At 38.0% G+C, this 18,378-nt stretch overlaps 1 protein-coding gene across 3 annotated transcripts in view; it reads right to left on the reverse strand.

Annotated features, from left to right (window-relative positions):
- Positions 1-18,166, reverse strand: part of LOC149234869 (uncharacterized) — an 83,316-nt gene extending 65,150 nt beyond the window's left edge. For 2 of the 3 annotated variants that reach the window (XM_089371980.1, XM_089371978.1), the window contains exon 1: positions 15,360-18,166. In XM_089371980.1, the coding sequence (XP_089228106.1) occupies positions 15,500-18,022 (2,523 nt within the window). In that variant the 5' untranslated portion in view covers positions 18,023-18,166 and the 3' untranslated portion in view covers positions 15,360-15,499. The remainder of the gene's footprint in view (positions 1-15,359) is intronic. The other variant, XM_089371979.1, reaches the window with a different exon arrangement.
- Between the last annotated feature and the right edge of the window lie 212 nt (positions 18,167-18,378).

Consider the following 18,378-nt stretch of genomic DNA (forward strand, 5'->3'; position numbering starts at 1 on the left):
CATGTTTGCTTCCACAGTTGCGGCCAGAAGCGCTGCCAGATCTGCGCGTGAAGGAACCTGTGTGGAAGATGCGAGTAATTTTTTAAAAAATAATCTTTGTTGAAGACAATTTTGTTTACCCAGAATATTTGGTTTGGGCTCAAAAACCAGTGGAAATTTCTTTTAGAAAATTGTCAAAATTGATGAAGAGCAGGGTTTCATTAAGGAAAGAAGAACAAGTTTTATTTTTCAGTAAAATCTGTTGAAGGGTTTCTCTAACAGAATCAAGGAAAAAAAAACACTGAAATAAGTTTTTTTTTAATAAACAGACTAAAAAAAACAAAGGCTCGGAATTGTAGAAAGGAATTTGTTTATTTAAAAAGGGGGGCTCAGTTTTTTTTTTTTTGAAGGGAAACCAAAGTTTTAAACCAAAAATAAAGTTGAAAGATTGAAACCCTAGGAGAAAAAAAATGGCCAAGATGTCGAATGCAAAATTTGAGGTGGAGAAATTCACCGGCAATAGCAATTTTGCTCTTTGGAAACTGAAAGTTAGGGATTTTCTTGTGCAACAAGGGTTGCACAAAGCATTGGATGGGGCAACGAAGAAACCTGCAACCATGATTAATTCGGACTAGGTGGACTTGCATGCTCGAGCTCTCAGTACCATCAAGTTACGCCTGGCGGATGAGGTTCTCTTCAACATTGTTGAAAAGAGCACAGCTTAAGGATTATGGGAAAAATTGGAAAAACTCTATATGACAAAGTCGTTAACCAATAGAAATTATCTGAAAAGACAACTGTACAATCTTCGAATGAAAGAAGGTTCATAAGTTGCAGAACATTTGAATGTTTGTAATACACTTATATGCCAATTAACAGATATGGAAGTTAAAATTCAGGAAGAAGATAAAGCCATAACCTTGCTGTGTTCTCTGCCCAAATCATGGGATCACTTCGTAACTTCAATCAGCTTGAGCAATGCTGATTCTTTGAAGTTTGAATCAGTCGTGGGAGCTCTCTTGTCTGAAGAAGTACGAAGGAAATCCAGTGCTGAAACAGCTGCATCAGAAGCCATGGTAGCTAGAGGACGCTCAAAGGAAAGAGGAGAAAAACCAAGGGGGTCTTCTAGATCTAAATCGAAGATAAAGAAGTGTAAGGCAAAATTTTGGCACTACAATAAAATTGGACACTTGAAGAAATACTGTTGGAAACGAAAAGAATCCGATAACCCGAAGAGGGAAGCGAATTAGGTTGATTCAGGTATGATAGACGAAGTTTTATCTGCTGAAGAATTATGTATGATAGATGAAACTTCACCTAAATGTAATGTCTCTCAGGGTTTAGAAAGTTGGTTGTTAGACTCTGGTGCTTCTCATCACATGTGTCCACACAGAAATTGGTTTACTTCGTATGAAAATGTAAATGGTAGTTATGTGTTTATGGGTAATAATGTGTCATGTCAGACTGTTGGGATGGGAAATATCAAGATTAAGATGTATGATAACACAGTTAGAACATTAACTAGTGTTAGACATGTACCTGATTTGAAGAAAAATTTGATTTCTTTGGGAGTTTTGGATTCAGATGGTTATAAGTTTACAGGTCAGAATGGTGTGCTGAAAGTCTTTAAAGGAGCTCTAGTGGTTATGAAAGTAGAAAAGGTCGGAAATCTTTACAAGTTAAAAGGAAGTACTTAGGTCAGTGAAGCAACGGTTGCATTAGAAAAGGAAGAAGTAGGTACTCGTCTATGGCATCAGCGATTGGGTCACATGAGCGAGAAAGGTCTTTAGATACTGATGAAACGTAAATGTCAGGCCAGGCAATAACTCCATAAGGCAAAAATGATTCGTGTGTTCTATTCCATCAGGTAGGTCTTCATTATATACATGAGGGAGAGACTGTTCAGTTCATCTCCCGATGACTGCTCACATTTCTTATTTATCTATTTACATAAATTCACCCAATCACAAAGATTAGATGTCAACATTCTCCCCCTTAATCTGAAGGGATGTTGGTGAGTCCAAGCATCATTCTGAATCATTCAAGCTTTTCTCTTCCAAGCGCTTTGGTGAAGATGTCTGCAATTTGCTCATTTGTGGAACAATGACGGAGATGGATTGTTTTGGCCTCAACATGATGTCGAATTAGATGATATTTAGTATTGATGTGCTTCGTTCGATCATGGAACTTTGGGTTCTTGGCCAACTTTATTGCAAAGGTATTGTCAATCATGAGTGGAGTTGATTGTACTTGTTTTACCTGCAAATCTTCAAGAATTTTCCTGAGCCACACAATTTCTTTTGTTGCTTCAGCTACTGCCACGTATTCTGCTTCTGTTGTGGAATCTACTGGAACTGATTGTTTGTGTGATCTCCAAGAGACAGCTCCTGATTCAAGATTCATAGCATATCCTGAAGTTGATACCCCAGTTTCTTTGTCTCCATCGAAGTTTGAATCAAAGGATCCAATCAAGCTGAAGTCGTCCACCTGTGTATACTTGATTCCAAAGTCTTGAGTTCCCTTCAAGTACCTTATAACTCTTTTTGCAACAGACCAATGTCCCTCACAAGACTTTTGCATAAACCTAGAGAGGATTCCAACAGCGAACGAAATGTCTGATCTGGTAGTAGTTAGGTAGTTGAGACTTCCTACACGCTGTCTATACTTTGTTGCATCCTCAAATTCTTTTCCTTCAATAGATGTGAGCTTTAAGTTTTGTTCCATTGGAGTAGTAAGAGGATTGCACGCTGTCATGCCAAACCTGTTCAATAGATCTCCAATGTATTTCTTTTGAGACAGAAATATGGACTTCGGATGTTGAGTTACTTCAATGCCAAGATAATAATGAACATAGCCCAAATCAGTCATTTCAAAACTTTTCCCCAATTCCTTCTTTATGGATGCAATGTAGCTTTCATTGTTCCCTGTCATCAAAAGATCATCTACATATACCACAAGATATACAACTGTTTTGCCAACTTTCTTGACAAATAAAGTTGCATCATCAAGATCATAATGTTTGAAATTGAGTTTCAGAAGATGCTCAGTTAGTTTTTCATACCAGACTCGCGATGCTTGTTTGAGGCCATACAAGGACTTCACCAGTTTGCATGCTTTATGTTCATGTCCTTTCACAGCAAATCCTTCAGGCTGGGAAACATTCTCTTTTAGATCTCCATTTAAGAAAGCAGTTTTTACATCCATTTGGTGGACTTTCCAACCGTTCTGAGCTGCTAGTGCAAAGAGTGTTCGGATGGTAGCCCATTTTGCTGTGGGGGCAAAAGTCTCCTCATAATCGACCCCTTCCTTCTGTGCAAAACCTTTTGCCACAAGCCTAGCTTTGTGCTTGTCAAGTGAGCCATTAGCTTTATACTTGTTCTTGTAGACCCACTTGCAGCCAATTGGTTTGGTTCCTAATGGAGGATCAACCAGCTTCCAAGTGTCGTTCTTTATGAGGGCATCATACTCCTTTTGCATTGCTTCTTTCCATTCATCATGAGAAGCAGCTTCTTTGAAGGAAGTTGGTTCAAAATCTGTAGACAAGTTCAATTCACAATCATAAGAAACATCCATATCAACAGGTGAATTAGAGTCATCCACATCACCTCCATTTTGCTGGTTCGAATTTCTAGTTCTTGTCTTTCCAACTTCATCAGGATGAACACTTTCAAGTGTCTTTGTCAGCCACTTTGGGGGACCTTTTTCAGATGGTCCAGGCTGCTCCGTTGATTGAGTTGGTACTGAATCAAGATTGAGTCTCCCAATTCTATCAATCACATCACTTAAAGCATCATCCGTTGTTGGAGTTTCATGCGGGGGAGAGTGTTCTTCAGAAGAAGATTCCACATGTTGATTTAGTATAGGAATCCCCCCTTCAAGATGTGGAATCTGATTATCAAATTCTTGAAATGATTTTGCTTTTGTGAATCTATCCAAGCGATCTAGTTGCCGCTCAACAACATTGTCAGTTTTGGATGATTCAAGAAAAATTACATCTCTAGATACAACAAACTTCTTATTTACTTCATCATAGAGGCAGTATGCTTTGGAGGTGTTTGAATACCCCAGAAAGATACACTTACGACTTCTAACCCCAAGTTTGTTTTTATTTACCTTTGGTATCAAAGGCATAACAGGTGGAACCAAAGACCCTGAGATGCTTTACCGAAGGAACATATCCATACCACATTTCATATGGGGTCTTGTTTCTTATAGCATTAGATGGACATCTATTCTTTATATATGCAGCACATAGAACAGCATCAGCCCAAAACATTATTTTTACATTTTTGAAGAAAAGCATGGATCGTACCATATTTAAGATTGTCCTATTCATTCTTTTAGCTACACCATTCTGTTGGGGATTATAAGGCACAGTGTTTGATGTTTGATCCCATGTTGGCGAAGATAGTTTTCAAATTCATTGATGTGTATTCTTTTCCATTATCAATGCGAATAGACCCAATATGAGATTGTGCATCATTTTCAATCCATTTATGAAAATTCTTGAATGTTTGAAAAGCATCAGATTTGTTCTTCAAGAAATAAACCCAACACATTCTGGTGTAGTCATCAATAAATGTCATAATATATTTATTTCTATTTGCAGAAGGAACAGGCATTGGACCACATAAATCTGAATGAATGAGTTCAAGTTTTCTATGTGCTCTTGAATGTGAATCATGAAAACACTGTTTGCTATGCTTTCCTAGAATGCAAGCATCACATTGCTAAAGTTTCCTAGGAATTGTAGGCAAACCAGCAACACCATTTTTTTTCAACAAGCGGAGATTGTCATAGTTCAAATGTCCAAATCTAGCATGCCATAATAAACTTGATAGAAGTGTACCTTCTTCATGATGAGAATTGTATGAGAAATGCTGTGTATGAGCAGAGGTTCCTTGCAGCTTGAGAAGCCTTTCTTCTTCTATTCCCCTCATGACAAGTGAGTGGTCAGATGCTTTTCTTACCTCAAGCTTGCCATCAAACATACGAATGGAGTGACCTTGCTGGCGGATGTGGACCAAGGACAGCAAGTTTCTCGAGCTGTGGGAGATATAGAACATGATGCAGAAGAAAGTCTGGAAGACCAGGCAGTTTAAGCCTGATTGTGCCAAGCCCTGATGGCTTGATTTTTTATTGGTCTGCAAAGTATACTGCTCCATCAACATTGTCAGTGAAATCTTCAAAAAAATCTTTTCTATGAGTCATGTGGCAAGTTTCTCCTGAATCAAGCAACCAATCATTTTTCCAAGAAGCAAGTGAAGCATTAAATAAATCTTCATTTACTCCAATGTTACATTGTGCCACAACATAGTGAGCGGATTCAGGTGCTTTACCTTTGTCTGTATCATTAGTTTTACCTTTTTGTTGGTTTCTTTTCTGCTCAATTTTGTCCCATGGTAGCTTGCATGTAGAGGCATCATGTGATCCATTTCTTTTGCAACGTATGCAGTGCAAATCTGCCTTTTCTCCTTGAGAATGTCTGCCCCCCCTGCCTCTGAAATATCTTCCTCTTCCTCTTCGACCACCTCTTCCTCTTGTAGAATCTTGAGCAGGATGTTTTTCTTTATGAGTAAGGCACACAGCCTCTTCAGAAAATTCAGGGGCTGTCTTCTTTCCAAAAGCTTTCTCTCTTTCAGCAAACTTTTTCACAAGAGAGTCAAAGGTTATATCTTTGAGATTTCCATTTGCTTGCAATGACTCAAGATAATTGGAGTAAGTAGGATAAAGTGCCTTGAGAAAAGCGATAAGAGGAATATCCAATTCAACATTAGTGGATTTGATATCATGCATTATAGACTTTACTTCATATGCAAGAGCAAGAGGATCATTATTTTGCAGTTCAAGAGTGAAGAGTTTAATCATGAGTTGAACAACTTCAAGTGCAGAATGTGAGTCATAGAGTTCTTTCATCTTTTGTAAGGCTTCAAAGGCAGTTGAATATGACGAAATATGGCAACTCACCTCTTCATTTACAGATACTGCGATTAATGCATAAGCTTTGTTGTTCTTGTTTTCCCAAATGACGAGCTCTTTGTCTGAGGTAGGTTGTACTGGTTCATTGTCTTCGTCTCCGACACACACTCCTTTCCACAACTCATTGAAAATGAGGGTGTGTTTTATCATCCGGGACCATTCAGGATAGTTCTCCTTGCCAGTGAGAACTATTCCCACCATGGATATGATTGAATGCATTCTGTAAAAAAAATATTTTTGCTGATAGAAAAATACTTCTGCCAATATACAGTAAAATTGTACTCAAAAGGGCATTCTCAAAAGATTTCAAATCTCTTCCTTATATACCCATATGGACGCCAATACCATGCAGTCAGCATACCAAAAATAAGGGGCTCAATACAATTCCATGTGTTAAACAGAGTTAAGAGTACACATTTTACATGTCCAAAAGTCTTCAACGTATATACCAAAAAACTTTAAAGTATATGCCAACGATAATGATATCATCTCAAACACAAAAAAACACATGAATTTTATGTGTTTAGATTAGCAAAACCCTGAAATAAAGCTCAGTTCGCTACCCTAAGCAAATGCACTACTTCGCATCTTTAAAAATGAAGGCGAAAAGTGGCTCTCTCACTCACATATATACCATCCAAAAACTTTCGAATATCCTTCTTCTTCACGTGACATTTCTGATTAATCAAGGCAGCAGATTGAGATACAAGTTCAATATCGTTTCCAGGGCAGTCTGTTCACTAAATCATCGCCCGGAAACATTGTGTGTATGGAAAACAGTGTAAACAGAGATTTAAAACTGGAAATCATAATAGTAAAGATATTTTAGACTATATTCATTCTGATCTATGGGGACCGTCTCCTGTTGTATCATATGGAGGTGCTCTATATTTTTTAACTTTTATTGATGATTTCTCCCGTAAAGTTTGGATCTATATGCTAAAAAGGAAAGTTGATGTATTCAATGTCTTTAAACAATTTACAGCAATGGTAGAGAAAAGAACGGGCAAATCTATTAAATGTTTAAGAACAGACAATGGTGGTGAGTTCACTTTAATTGAATTTAAACAATACTGTAAGGATGAGGGAATTATTAGACACAAAACTGTTGTTTATACTCCTCAACAAAACGGTGTTGCTGAACGTATGAATCGGACTCTTATGGAAAGAGCCAAAAGCATGATCAGCAATGCTAACTTGCAAAAGGAGTTGTGGGCAGAAGCAGTGTCTACTGCTTGTTATTTAGTTAACAGATCACCTTCAGTAGCAACTAATTGTAAAATTCCTGAAGAAGTTTGGACAGGTCAGTCTTGTGATTATTCACATTTGAGGATATTTGGCTGTGATGCTTATTCTCTTATTCCTAAAAATCAACGTTCAAAATTAGATCCAAAATCGAAATGTTATGTCTTTGTTGGGTATGACTATGCAGTGAAAGGATACAGGTTGTGGGATCCTACATTGCGAAAGATAGTCATTAGTAGAGATGTAACATTTGATGAATCTTCTCTTTTAAAATCAAATGTTGAAAGAACTGAACAGGAACAGGTATCGCCAAACCAACGAGTTCAGTTGGAGGCTAGACCTTTCGGTGACAGTCAAGAGGAAGGAGAGACTTCTAGAGAAAAAGGTGTTGAAGATACAAAGGAAGTCGTTGAAGCTTCTGAACCAGTTCAAGTTTCTGAACCAGTTCAGCAACCATTCACTCTAAAAAGGTCTACAAGGGAAAGAAAAACTCCCAAAAGTTATGAAGATTCTGCTTCATCTTTTGCTTTGATTACTAAAGATGGGGAACCTTCTTGTTATCAGGAAGTAGTAGATGATACAGACAGCAAAAAATGGAAAACGGCTATGAAAGAAGAAATGGATTCCTTAAACAAGAACAATACCTGGGATCTTGTAGAACTTCCTGAAGGGAGAAGTGTTGTTGGATGCAAGTGGGTCTTCAAACTGAAGCGGAAAGTTGATGGAAGTATCGAAAGGTATAAGGCGACACTGGTAGCAAAAGGGTATTCTCAGGTTGAAGGTATAGACTTTCATGAGAATTTTTTCTCCAATTGTAAAACTTGTTTCTGTCCATACTGTGTTGGAACTAACTGCATTACTTAATCTTGAGTTAGAACAGTTAGATGTTAAAACAGCTTTTCTACATGGTGATTTGGATGAAGAGATATATATGGAACAGCCAGAAGGTTTTGTACAAGGTCGCAGTAGAAGATTAGTTTGCAAGCTCAGGAAATCATTGTATGGTCTGAGGCAATCTCCCAGACAATGGTACAAGAAGTTTGATTCCTTCATGGTGAGCCAGAACTTTATAAGAAGCGAGTATGATCATTGTGTATACTTCAAAAGTTTCAATGGCATATTCATTATCTTAGCTTTGTATGTTGACGATATGCTTATTGCAAGCAAAAGCATGGAAGAGATCAACAGGTTAAAGGCTCAGCTCTCTAGGACGTTTGATATGAAGGATCTTGGAGCAGCAAAACATATCTTAGGCATGGAGATACATAGAGACAGGAAAAATGGTAAGCTTTGGTTATCACAACAGAAGTATGTGGAGAAAGTACTTGAAAAGTTCTGTATGAACAATGTGAAACCTGTTAATGTTCCATTAGCTTCCCATTTTAAGCTTTCTTCGGTTTTGAGTCCTAGAATTGATGAAGAAAAGCAGTATATGTCTCATGTACCATATGCAAATGCTGTAGGCAACTTAATGTATGAGATGGTATCTACAAGACCTGACATTTCACATGCAGTTGGAGTTGTCAACAGGTTCATGGCAAATCCAGGTGAAGAACATAGGCGAGCAGTGAAATGGATGCTTCGATACCTAAGAGGCACAAGTGACCATTGCATCATCTTTAGTGGTAGTGAAGGATCAGTTTGCGGATATGTAGATGCTGATTATGCAGGTGATTTGGACAAAAGAAGATCTACTACAGGTTATGTCTTTACTCTTGCAGGTGGAGCAATTAGTTTGATGTCAAAGCTTCAAGAAACAATTGCATTGTCCACTACCGAAGCAAAATATATAGCTGCTTCAGATGCCAGTAAAGAAGCAATCTGGTTAAAGGGTCTGCTTGATGAGACTGGACGGACACAGGAGAAAGTGAATGTACTTTGTAACAGTCAAAGTGCTATTCACTTGGCTACGAATCCTGCTTATCACAGCAGAACCAAGCACATTGATGTAAGGTATCATTTTCTCAGACATGTGATCGATGGCGGAAAAGTAGCTCTTAAAAAGGTCCATACGCGAGAGAATTGTGCAGACATATTCACAAAGCCAGTTACAGTAGAGCAGTTGCGATGGTGTTTAGCTTCTCTTGGCTTGCAGAAAAGATGATGAATGGGCATGGGCAAGGGATTAGGAAAATTGTTGTCAAGGTGGAGTTTGTTGGAAGTTTGACAACGAATTATGTAAATATAAGTAATAATTGTATTAGTTACTACTAGTTAGTTTTATACCGAAATAGCAGTTATGTAACGGAGGAGGCTCGTATAAAACTAGTGAATGCCCAAGAAAATGTAATAATGGAGAATCATTATTGATTGAATAGAGATTCCAATCCCTTGCCCCGTGGATGTTTCCTTGACACCCTGTAAAGGTTTTACCACGTAAATCCTGTGTTGCTACTTGTGTGTTTGAATTCAATTTTCAATCAGTTATATGCTTCCTTGGTCAATGTATAACTAAATTGTTTTCCTTATTTACGCATTTCCCTATTCGAACTACAATTTAAGGATGCATGCGTAAAGATCTGTGGCACTGGCAACAATATCCTTTTCTACAGGAGTTAGCTTTCACAAGTCCTCCAAGGAGAAAACGTGTAAGATCATGTTATGAAACCAGCTCACAAAAAGATAGAAAAGATAGTTGAACGCCTTAGAATTCAGCCCCTTCGAGGGGGCAACCTCCTTTACATTACACAAATGAACAATTCTTGGATGATACAAATGAAAAGACCTCCTTTCTATATATAGGAGTCTAAGGGGTCATAATATAATTAGAGCCGACATAACAATAATAATGTAAGGGCACAATAATAACAATAGTGGGTTTCTATGGGGCACAATAGTAACAATATAGGCACTACATGGGTACATCAATATAATAAGGGGGTTGTATTAATAACAACAAAGGGTTACACTCGTAGTATAGGGGCCTAACATGCCCCTCTCCTTCAGAAAGTGTTGTCCTCAACGCTTGAGTAGTTTTTGATGCTTTTGTATAAAATTCTTGTCCTCCCATGTGGAATCTTCAGCGGGTAAGTTCTTCCACTTGATGAGATACTCTGAAATTGATCGATTTCGTACCTGTCGGGTTCTTGTTTCTGTGACTGCTCCAGGTTCCAATATCATTTTTCCTTCCTCTTCAATTTCTGGCAATATTGTTTGAATTGGGATCTTTTGCAACTTTTGAATAAGTGGCCATACTTCTTCGTCCTTCTTCCATTCATCCCTTGGATAATAGAAATAGCACAAAACAATGCTTCCACATCCTCATCCTTTCTTGAAAGTGCATCTGCAACAAAATTTTGCTTCCATTTACTATAGATGATGTCAAAGTCATAACCCAACATATTTGTGACACATTTTTTCTGTTCTTCTAAAGATAATAGTTGTTCTAAAAAGTATATAAAACTATCATGATCCATTTTTACCTTGAAGTGTCTTCCCATTCGGTAAGGTCGCCATTTCTTAAGTGCATGTAGTATTGCCAACATTTCCTTCTCATAAATAGCTTGCTTGAGATGTAGCAGTAAAAATACCCAATCACCTACATCAAAACATTTTTCACTATGATGTTGATCTACTTGTTGTTTCATTCGATTTTGCACCAAAGTGGCGTTATCCTTTAAAAGTTGGAGAACTTGTTGTTGATGCTCGATGTGATCTTTCACTGCTTGAACCTTTTTCTTCTTGATATGTCCTTCTATCTTTAGAGTTTGAGGAGTGGTAATTTCTTCCAATCCTTTACAAGATATGGTTGGATTCATTTATTGATGCTCGATGTGATCTTTCACTTCTTGAACATTTTTCTTCTTGATATGTCCTTCTATCTTGATAGTTTGAGGAGTGGTAACTCCGACCAATGAATTACAGGATATGGTTGGATTCATTTCTTCTTTCTCGATGTGATCTTTCACTTCTTGCACCTTTTTCTTCTTGATATGTCCTTCTATCTTGAGAGTTTGAGGAGTAGTAATTCTTGCCAATGCTTTACAAGATATGGTTTGATTCATTTCTTCTTTCTTTGGGGTTGGGTCTTGGCGTATATTCTTTTCTTTTGATGTTTCTTGATCTTTTTCTTCCTCCTCTTCATACTCTATGAAAAATAATTTCTTCTCAGCACACCTATGACCTTTAGTGCATTTGCTATCACAATTGTAACAAAGCCCTTTTTTCTCTTTTTTCTTCCAATTGTTGTGGTGTAACCCTTGTAGGTTGTGGAAGGCTAGGAGAAACAACACTTCCATCTTTACAGTTGTGAGGGGTAGACTTCCTTGTTGCCATAATTTTACTTTTTACTATGTAACAAAGCCCTTTTACTCTTTCCAATTGTTGTGGTGTTGCTCTAAAGAAGGTGTTTCTCTTTGTATCCTCATAATGTGCTATCATTTCTTCCGTGAAAATTGACTTTATACCATAAAAATTGATCCGGTTCTAAATATGAAGATGCAATACATACCTTTTGTAACAGTGGTATACCATGTAGATCAAAATATTGCTCCATCTGAAGTATCCAATTTACCGGATCCTTGCCATCAAACTTCCTCATATCGCCTTTTCTTGATTTTAGGAGCTCGATATTAAAATGATTATAACTCTGTAATTTCGGCTCTTCCAGTTTTGAAATCGCGACCTACAGTAGCCCTTTGCGTCCTCTTTCCAATGCCACCAATCTGATCCAAATTGGATTCTCCAAGGAAGAGTTATGCCAAATCTCCCATGGTGACCTGATTATAGACTAGTTCAGTAGAGCGAACTTGTACGACGTGACACGTGTCACTGTTTCGACCTTTGGATCTAAAAAATGTACACAAGAAACTACAGTCCGTCCTCTTTTTGTAACTTCTTACGAAATTTCAATCCGATGCTCAAAGAGAAAGTTATGACGATTTTCCCCAGGTCACCTATTTGGAATGTAATTCGGGGGTCTGCAAAAACCCTAACTTCCTCAGACTATATCTCCGAAAATATAGCGAGACAGGATCTGAAATTCGGAGCCAAGGTTCAGACTGATTTTGTCTCAAATGGGTTTTTCTCAGCTTTTGAAACTTCATAGCGAAATAGTTATAGCGAAAATCCCATGATGACCTGTTTAGAGCAGCGAAACCCTAGAATCCACAGCTCTGATTCCAAATGCTATGGAATCAACTCATAAAAAGATAGATCAATGCCTTAGAAATAAGCCTCTTCGAGGGGGCAACCTCATTTTACATTACACAAATGAACAATTCTTAGATGATACAAATGACAAGACCCCATTTCTATATATAGGAGTCTAAGGGGTCATAATATAATCAGAGCCGACATAACAATAATAATGTTAGGGCACAATAATAACAATAGTGGGCTTCTATGGGGACTACATGGGTACAACAATATAATAAGGGGGTTGTACTAATAACAATAAGGGGTTACACTAATAGTATAGGGGCCTAACAGATCATTAGTGCACCAACTTTTGCCCTACGATAATAAGTAATACACAAGTAGAATCCAACACTTGCGGCTGAATATTTACAGTTTTTATTTGGTGTCTTGCCCAGAACTCCAACTGTTCTAAACAATGGGAAAATGTATAACTGAAAATTATCAAGGCCCACTTAATTATCTTGAAATGATTAGACAACAACGGCAGCAATATTATAACAAATCTTACAAGTTTTCCGTAGGCCTTTTTTGAGACAAACAATCATTATCTTCAGAAAGAACTAGGAAACTGACATTGAAACGTAGCAGGCCCTTGTGAAGGCTGCACGTAAATATTGCAAGACAATTTCAATAAATAACTATTCAAACTCACATTTGCTCCTTCATGCTTGCACAACATGTAAGATAGATAATACCAGTGATGATAATATTGGCGAGATATCGCCGATAATGAAAAATATCGCGATATTTTCGGCGAGCCGAAACATTGTCAAGAAAATATCGCGATATTTTGGCTCTCGAAAATATCGCGATATTTCCGAGATATCACCGATATCTCGGCAAAATATTGCGAGACGATAGAAGATATTGCCGGGCATGTTATGTCGTGGCTAGAAAAAGGGAAAATCGTTTTTTTCTTCATTTTTGTTTCTGAGTGTTGTAGAAGGAAGGGGAAGAGTTTTGTGGTGGTTTTCAAGGAGGGATTGAGGATCAAACAACGATTATCACCATGAACTAAGATTTTTTTATGAATCAAAGATTGAAGAACAGTGAGACAAACTTCATTTCTTCCATTAACAGGTATGTTCTTAAAAACCCCTATGTTAATGATTTTTTCATAGATTTAGAGTTATGCTTGCTTGCCTCTTTGCCTACCAACATTTTGTTTCTTTGTTTTTTCACCATTTGCTATGATTCTCATGCCCATGAGCCAATGCAAGGGTTTTCTCCATATTTGGACAGCAAGCTTCATTTTTTTTTCAACTTTCTTATGCACCCTCTTATTGCCATTTTTCATTCACATTGCAAAATGCAAATAATGTAGTAATTTTTTTAAATGAAGTGGTTATTACTTCTTCTTTTTTGCGTTGGGGGTTTAATGCCAATTTTTTGTTTTTTTTGTGCCCTAGGTTTGAATTAGTTCACTACAAATGTCAAATATGCCAAAAGCCTTGGACCCATTTTGGGAGTATGGGGAGGCTCTTGGTGGGGCAAATCGGGCATATATATCATGTAAATTGTGTGGGACCAAGATGTCAGGAAGGGTTACGCGATTGAAATACCATCTGGCTAGACTCCCTGCATATGATGCAGATGTAATGTCTTGTAGGGTTTCTAGTGCGGAGGTTATACAAAAAGCTCTTGAAGCAATTGTTGAACAAGACAGAAAGAAAGCTGCTAGGGAGAGGCCACTGGTCTCAGATAAATAGCTGCTAGTTTTATTTGTTTTGCTACATATAAGTTTATAACTCATGATGATGAGATACTTTTAAAGTTTTATATATGTGATGTTATTTTGTTTGAGTCCTTGATTGGACAATTATCAAGGATCAGCAGGATATGTGATGTTATTTTGTTTGAGCCCTTTATTGGACAATTATCAGGGATCAACAAGATTTGGTATCACCTTTGAAGTTTGATGTATCATTTCTATTTGACATCATATATATCAGTGCTTTCTTTATATTTATGTGCCAATGTGTTTAGTTCATGTTGTTATTGCTTTATATGTTTAAAAATCTGAAAAAAAAAATGAAAATATTATGCATTTTTTATGCTTGCCGATATTCGCCGATATTGCCGATAAGATGTTCCCTGGACCCTCGCCGATATTTTGCCGATACCGATATTTTCAACACTGGATAATACAAGATAAATTTTATTAATATGAGACAAAGAACTGCAAACATAGGTCAAGGGGATTAAGAAATGTATATCTAGTGTAGATACAAAGTGGGAATGCAAAGGCAGCTCTATAAAAAGCAGATCTAAGCAGCTAGCTAAAGGAAGAGGTACAAGGTACATAGAAACTGTGTAAAAACTACAAGAAAATATACAGTACAAAATAGAGATTAGGTGACAGGTCAAGGCATGCCGGACATACATGATGAGGTCACGTGAGGGGGCAAAGAAGTAAGCTCTCCAACCAAGTCCTCTGCCACTGTGAAAGGGTAAACGCGTGGTCTGATGATGTCATCTAGAGGAGGTCCGGGACCAAGGGAGCCTGGCTGCAAAGCACTAGGGCACGAGTACCCCCAGGAATTTACCATAAGAATCCATGATCTGGAGACTGATTGGTTGGCAGATATCCCAATTTACGGAAGGCTGGTGAAGGCAGTCTTTGATCTAAAGTTTCTAACATTCAGAAAGAGAGAAAAAATAGATTAAAAAAATAAAAAGACGAAAACAATTTGCTCGAACAGATAGCATGGTAGCCAAGTAAGCAAGGCACACTGCTTTCAGACAGAATGTCGAAAGCACTCGTTGACAGAGGTATCATTTATGCAGATAAAGATGTATGGCAACTCTCGAAACAAATTACTGAACTATGTAAACTTCCCTAAACGATAAAACATCTGAAGTGTCTCTGCTGGAAACCAAAGAGAGAAGCAGAAGCTAATCATGTCCTCCATGGGTAATGCAAATGCATAATCATAAAATGCATAAAAAATGGACTATTTATTAAAAACTAAAACATAAAGAGATGTAGTTGAAGGAATATTCAGATATGGTCATACCTTACCAAATCAATCATAGCGAACCATAATTTGACAGCTTAGTGAAGGCAGTAGAAACGCCATTCATATCTTTGGCCAGTCTATTGTAATGGAAGAATCAGGGAGACTTAAACAACTCCACTGTTTGACGATGCAGCATGCTAAACTCTTGCTTGTGAATTGCTTTTCTCCACATTACCATCAACTAGAGTGTGGTAAGTCACATCATCAGGCATCAGACCCTTGTCAATCATTTCAGCGTGGAGTCTAAATGCTTCTTGCAAATTGCCCTCCCTGAAGTGTCCACCAATCAGGGTATTATAGATCACGACATTAGGATCTAAACCCTTTTCAAGCATTATACTTAGGAACTGGTTGGCCTCTTCCAATTTCCCTGCCTTGCAAAATCCATTGACAAGCACACCATATGTGACAATGTCAGGCACAAGACCCTTGGCTAACATCTTTTCATATAGATCAAAAGCCTGATCAGCGTTGCCCTCTTTCCACAGCCCATCGATAAGAGTAGTGTATGTCACAACGTTTGATGAAACCCCTTTTTCATTCATTTCGGCGTGCAACGCAAAAGCTGCTTGCATATTGCCTTCATCCCTATAACCACCAATCAAGTTATTGTAAATTATTGTATTAGGAGCAACACCATTTGCAATCATTTCTTTAAAAATCTCCTTTGCAGATTGTAAATTCCTTGCCCTGCATAATCCACCAATAAGACTACCATAGACAACAGCATCTGCTAAAAGACCCTTGTTATTCATTTCATGATACAGCTTCAAAGCTATATCAGTGCAGCCTTGCTTACAGTATGCATCAATCAAAATAGTATATGTAACAACATTGGGTGAAATATTTATTTCCATCATTTGTTTGTAAAGTTTCAAGGCTGATACAAAGTCGCCTCCTTTGCAATATCCAAAAATCAAACTGTTATATGTCATGCACATAGGAGCAAAGCCCTTGTCTAAAAACTCATTGAATAGATTGACTGCCTCCTGTGTTCGGCCGTACTTGCAAAGCCCATCTATGAGCGTGTTGTATGTAAAAATAGTGGCCATAATGCCCCTCTTAACCATTTCATTGTGCAGCTCAAAAGCCCTGTCCACATTTCCTCTTTTAAAAAGCCCATCAATGATGTTTGTGTAGGTGTAAACATTGGGCTGAATGCCTTGTTCAACCATTTTCGTGAAAAGCGCAGACGCGGCGTCTATATCTCCATTGTTGCAGTATCCATAGATTAAATTATTGTACGAAACAACATTTGGCTTCACTCCCCTGCTAACCATATCATCCCATAGGTTGCAAGCTTCATTTACCTTGCCATCCTTGCAATGACCAGACATGAGAATATTATAAGTAAACACATTGGCTAAACCCTTCTGCACTGCTTCCGAAACAATTTTTTTTGCTTCCGCGAGCATACCTTCATTCCAAAGCCCCTCTATCACCGCATTGACCGTATAAGCATTTGGAACGAGACCTCTCTTCAGCATTTCCCCGTACAAACCCAAGGCCTCTTTTGTATTTCCTTTTCTAAACCATCCCCGTATGAGAACCGTATAAGTGACCTCATTAGGCTGAATTCCATTATCAACCATCTCCGACACTATCTCCATAGCATCCTCTAAATTCCCCTCAGTGCAGAGACCGTGTATAAGACTAGTATAACTCACCACATTCATTGAGACACCATTGCGCGCCATATCATCTCTCAGCCTCAGAGCCTCCCTTACATTGCCCTGTTTTACATACCCGTCTATGAGTGAAGTGTAAATGATATCATTTGGAACGAGGCCCAAATTCGCCATTTCATTCAACAACCCACGTGCCTTTTGCATATCCCCTGCCCTGCAGAACCCATGAATCAAGGTCCCATAACAGACAACATCAGGCACATAACCATCAGCCAGCATCTCATCAAAAACCACCGCAGCATCTCCAGGTTTTCCATCCTTGAAACAACAAAAAATCATTATATTATAACTATAGCAATCCAAGGCCATCCCTTTGTCCTTCATCTCTCTGTAAATCTCACCAGTCAATGACATCCACTCAGACCTCGCAAGAGCATTCAAAAGCACATTCCTGGAAAAGGTGCCGGTCACAATTCCATGGATAACCATCTGCCTAAAGCTCTGAACACCATCTCTAACCAATCCAGAGCTTCCATAAGTTATTAGCAATAAATCAAACACATCATCAACAGAATTACACAATTTATAAGTCTTCATTACGTTATCAAAAACCACCAGGGCTCCAGGATTTCCCTCGGCGGCGATAACAAATTCCAGCAGAGACCGAGCCTTGGCAAATCTCTTAGCCCTAACAAGAATATGGATAATAACACAATAGGATTCAATACTGTGCGCAAAACCCATTGCACGCTCAACCCAATAGAAGTAGTTAAGGGCGATTTTAGCTTCATTCTGTCTTTTTAACAGTTCTTGGATCACGTTCTCTCTTGTTGGTGATTTTGCAATGGCAGGCTTTTGCTTTACTTCTGATTTGAACACATCATCATTTTTGCATGATACATTTGAGCATAACAACTCCTGTGAACATGCTATTGAAGATGGGTGGAGCATGTAAATACTATTGCTGCGTAAACAAGTGTTTTTTAGGGCATTCACTGCGCCGGATCCAGAAACTCTCGCACACTTTCTCATTTTTGTGATCTGGTCGAGTCTTTGGGCTTGCCAGTGTTAAATGTCATTTGCAGTTCCCAGCTCAGAAGAAATCAAAAAAACCCTAAACCCAGGTTCCCCTACCTCCTTACCCAACATGCACAGATCCAAAGGATTCCAGTACCATATTTCTCATCCTATTATTTTTTAATCTCGTGAAAATATGGTATTATTTTTTATTTTTTTGATATAGTGAAAACATGGCATTATTTTTTTAACACGGTGAAAAGAGCAAAGATCATTATTTTTTTATAAACAAAAAATATTAAAAAAGATTGCAGTCCCATAAATCTTGAAAATTTAAAAATGTTTAATTTTGAAGTTTTTATAAAATAATG

The sequence above is a fragment of the Pinus tabuliformis genome, chromosome 8 (genome assembly GCF_031772625.1).
Source record: "Pinus tabuliformis cultivar Carrire ecotype Pingquan chromosome 8, CPIR1, whole genome shotgun sequence".
In the NCBI taxonomy this organism is placed as follows: domain Eukaryota; kingdom Viridiplantae; phylum Streptophyta; class Pinopsida; order Pinales; family Pinaceae; genus Pinus; species Pinus tabuliformis.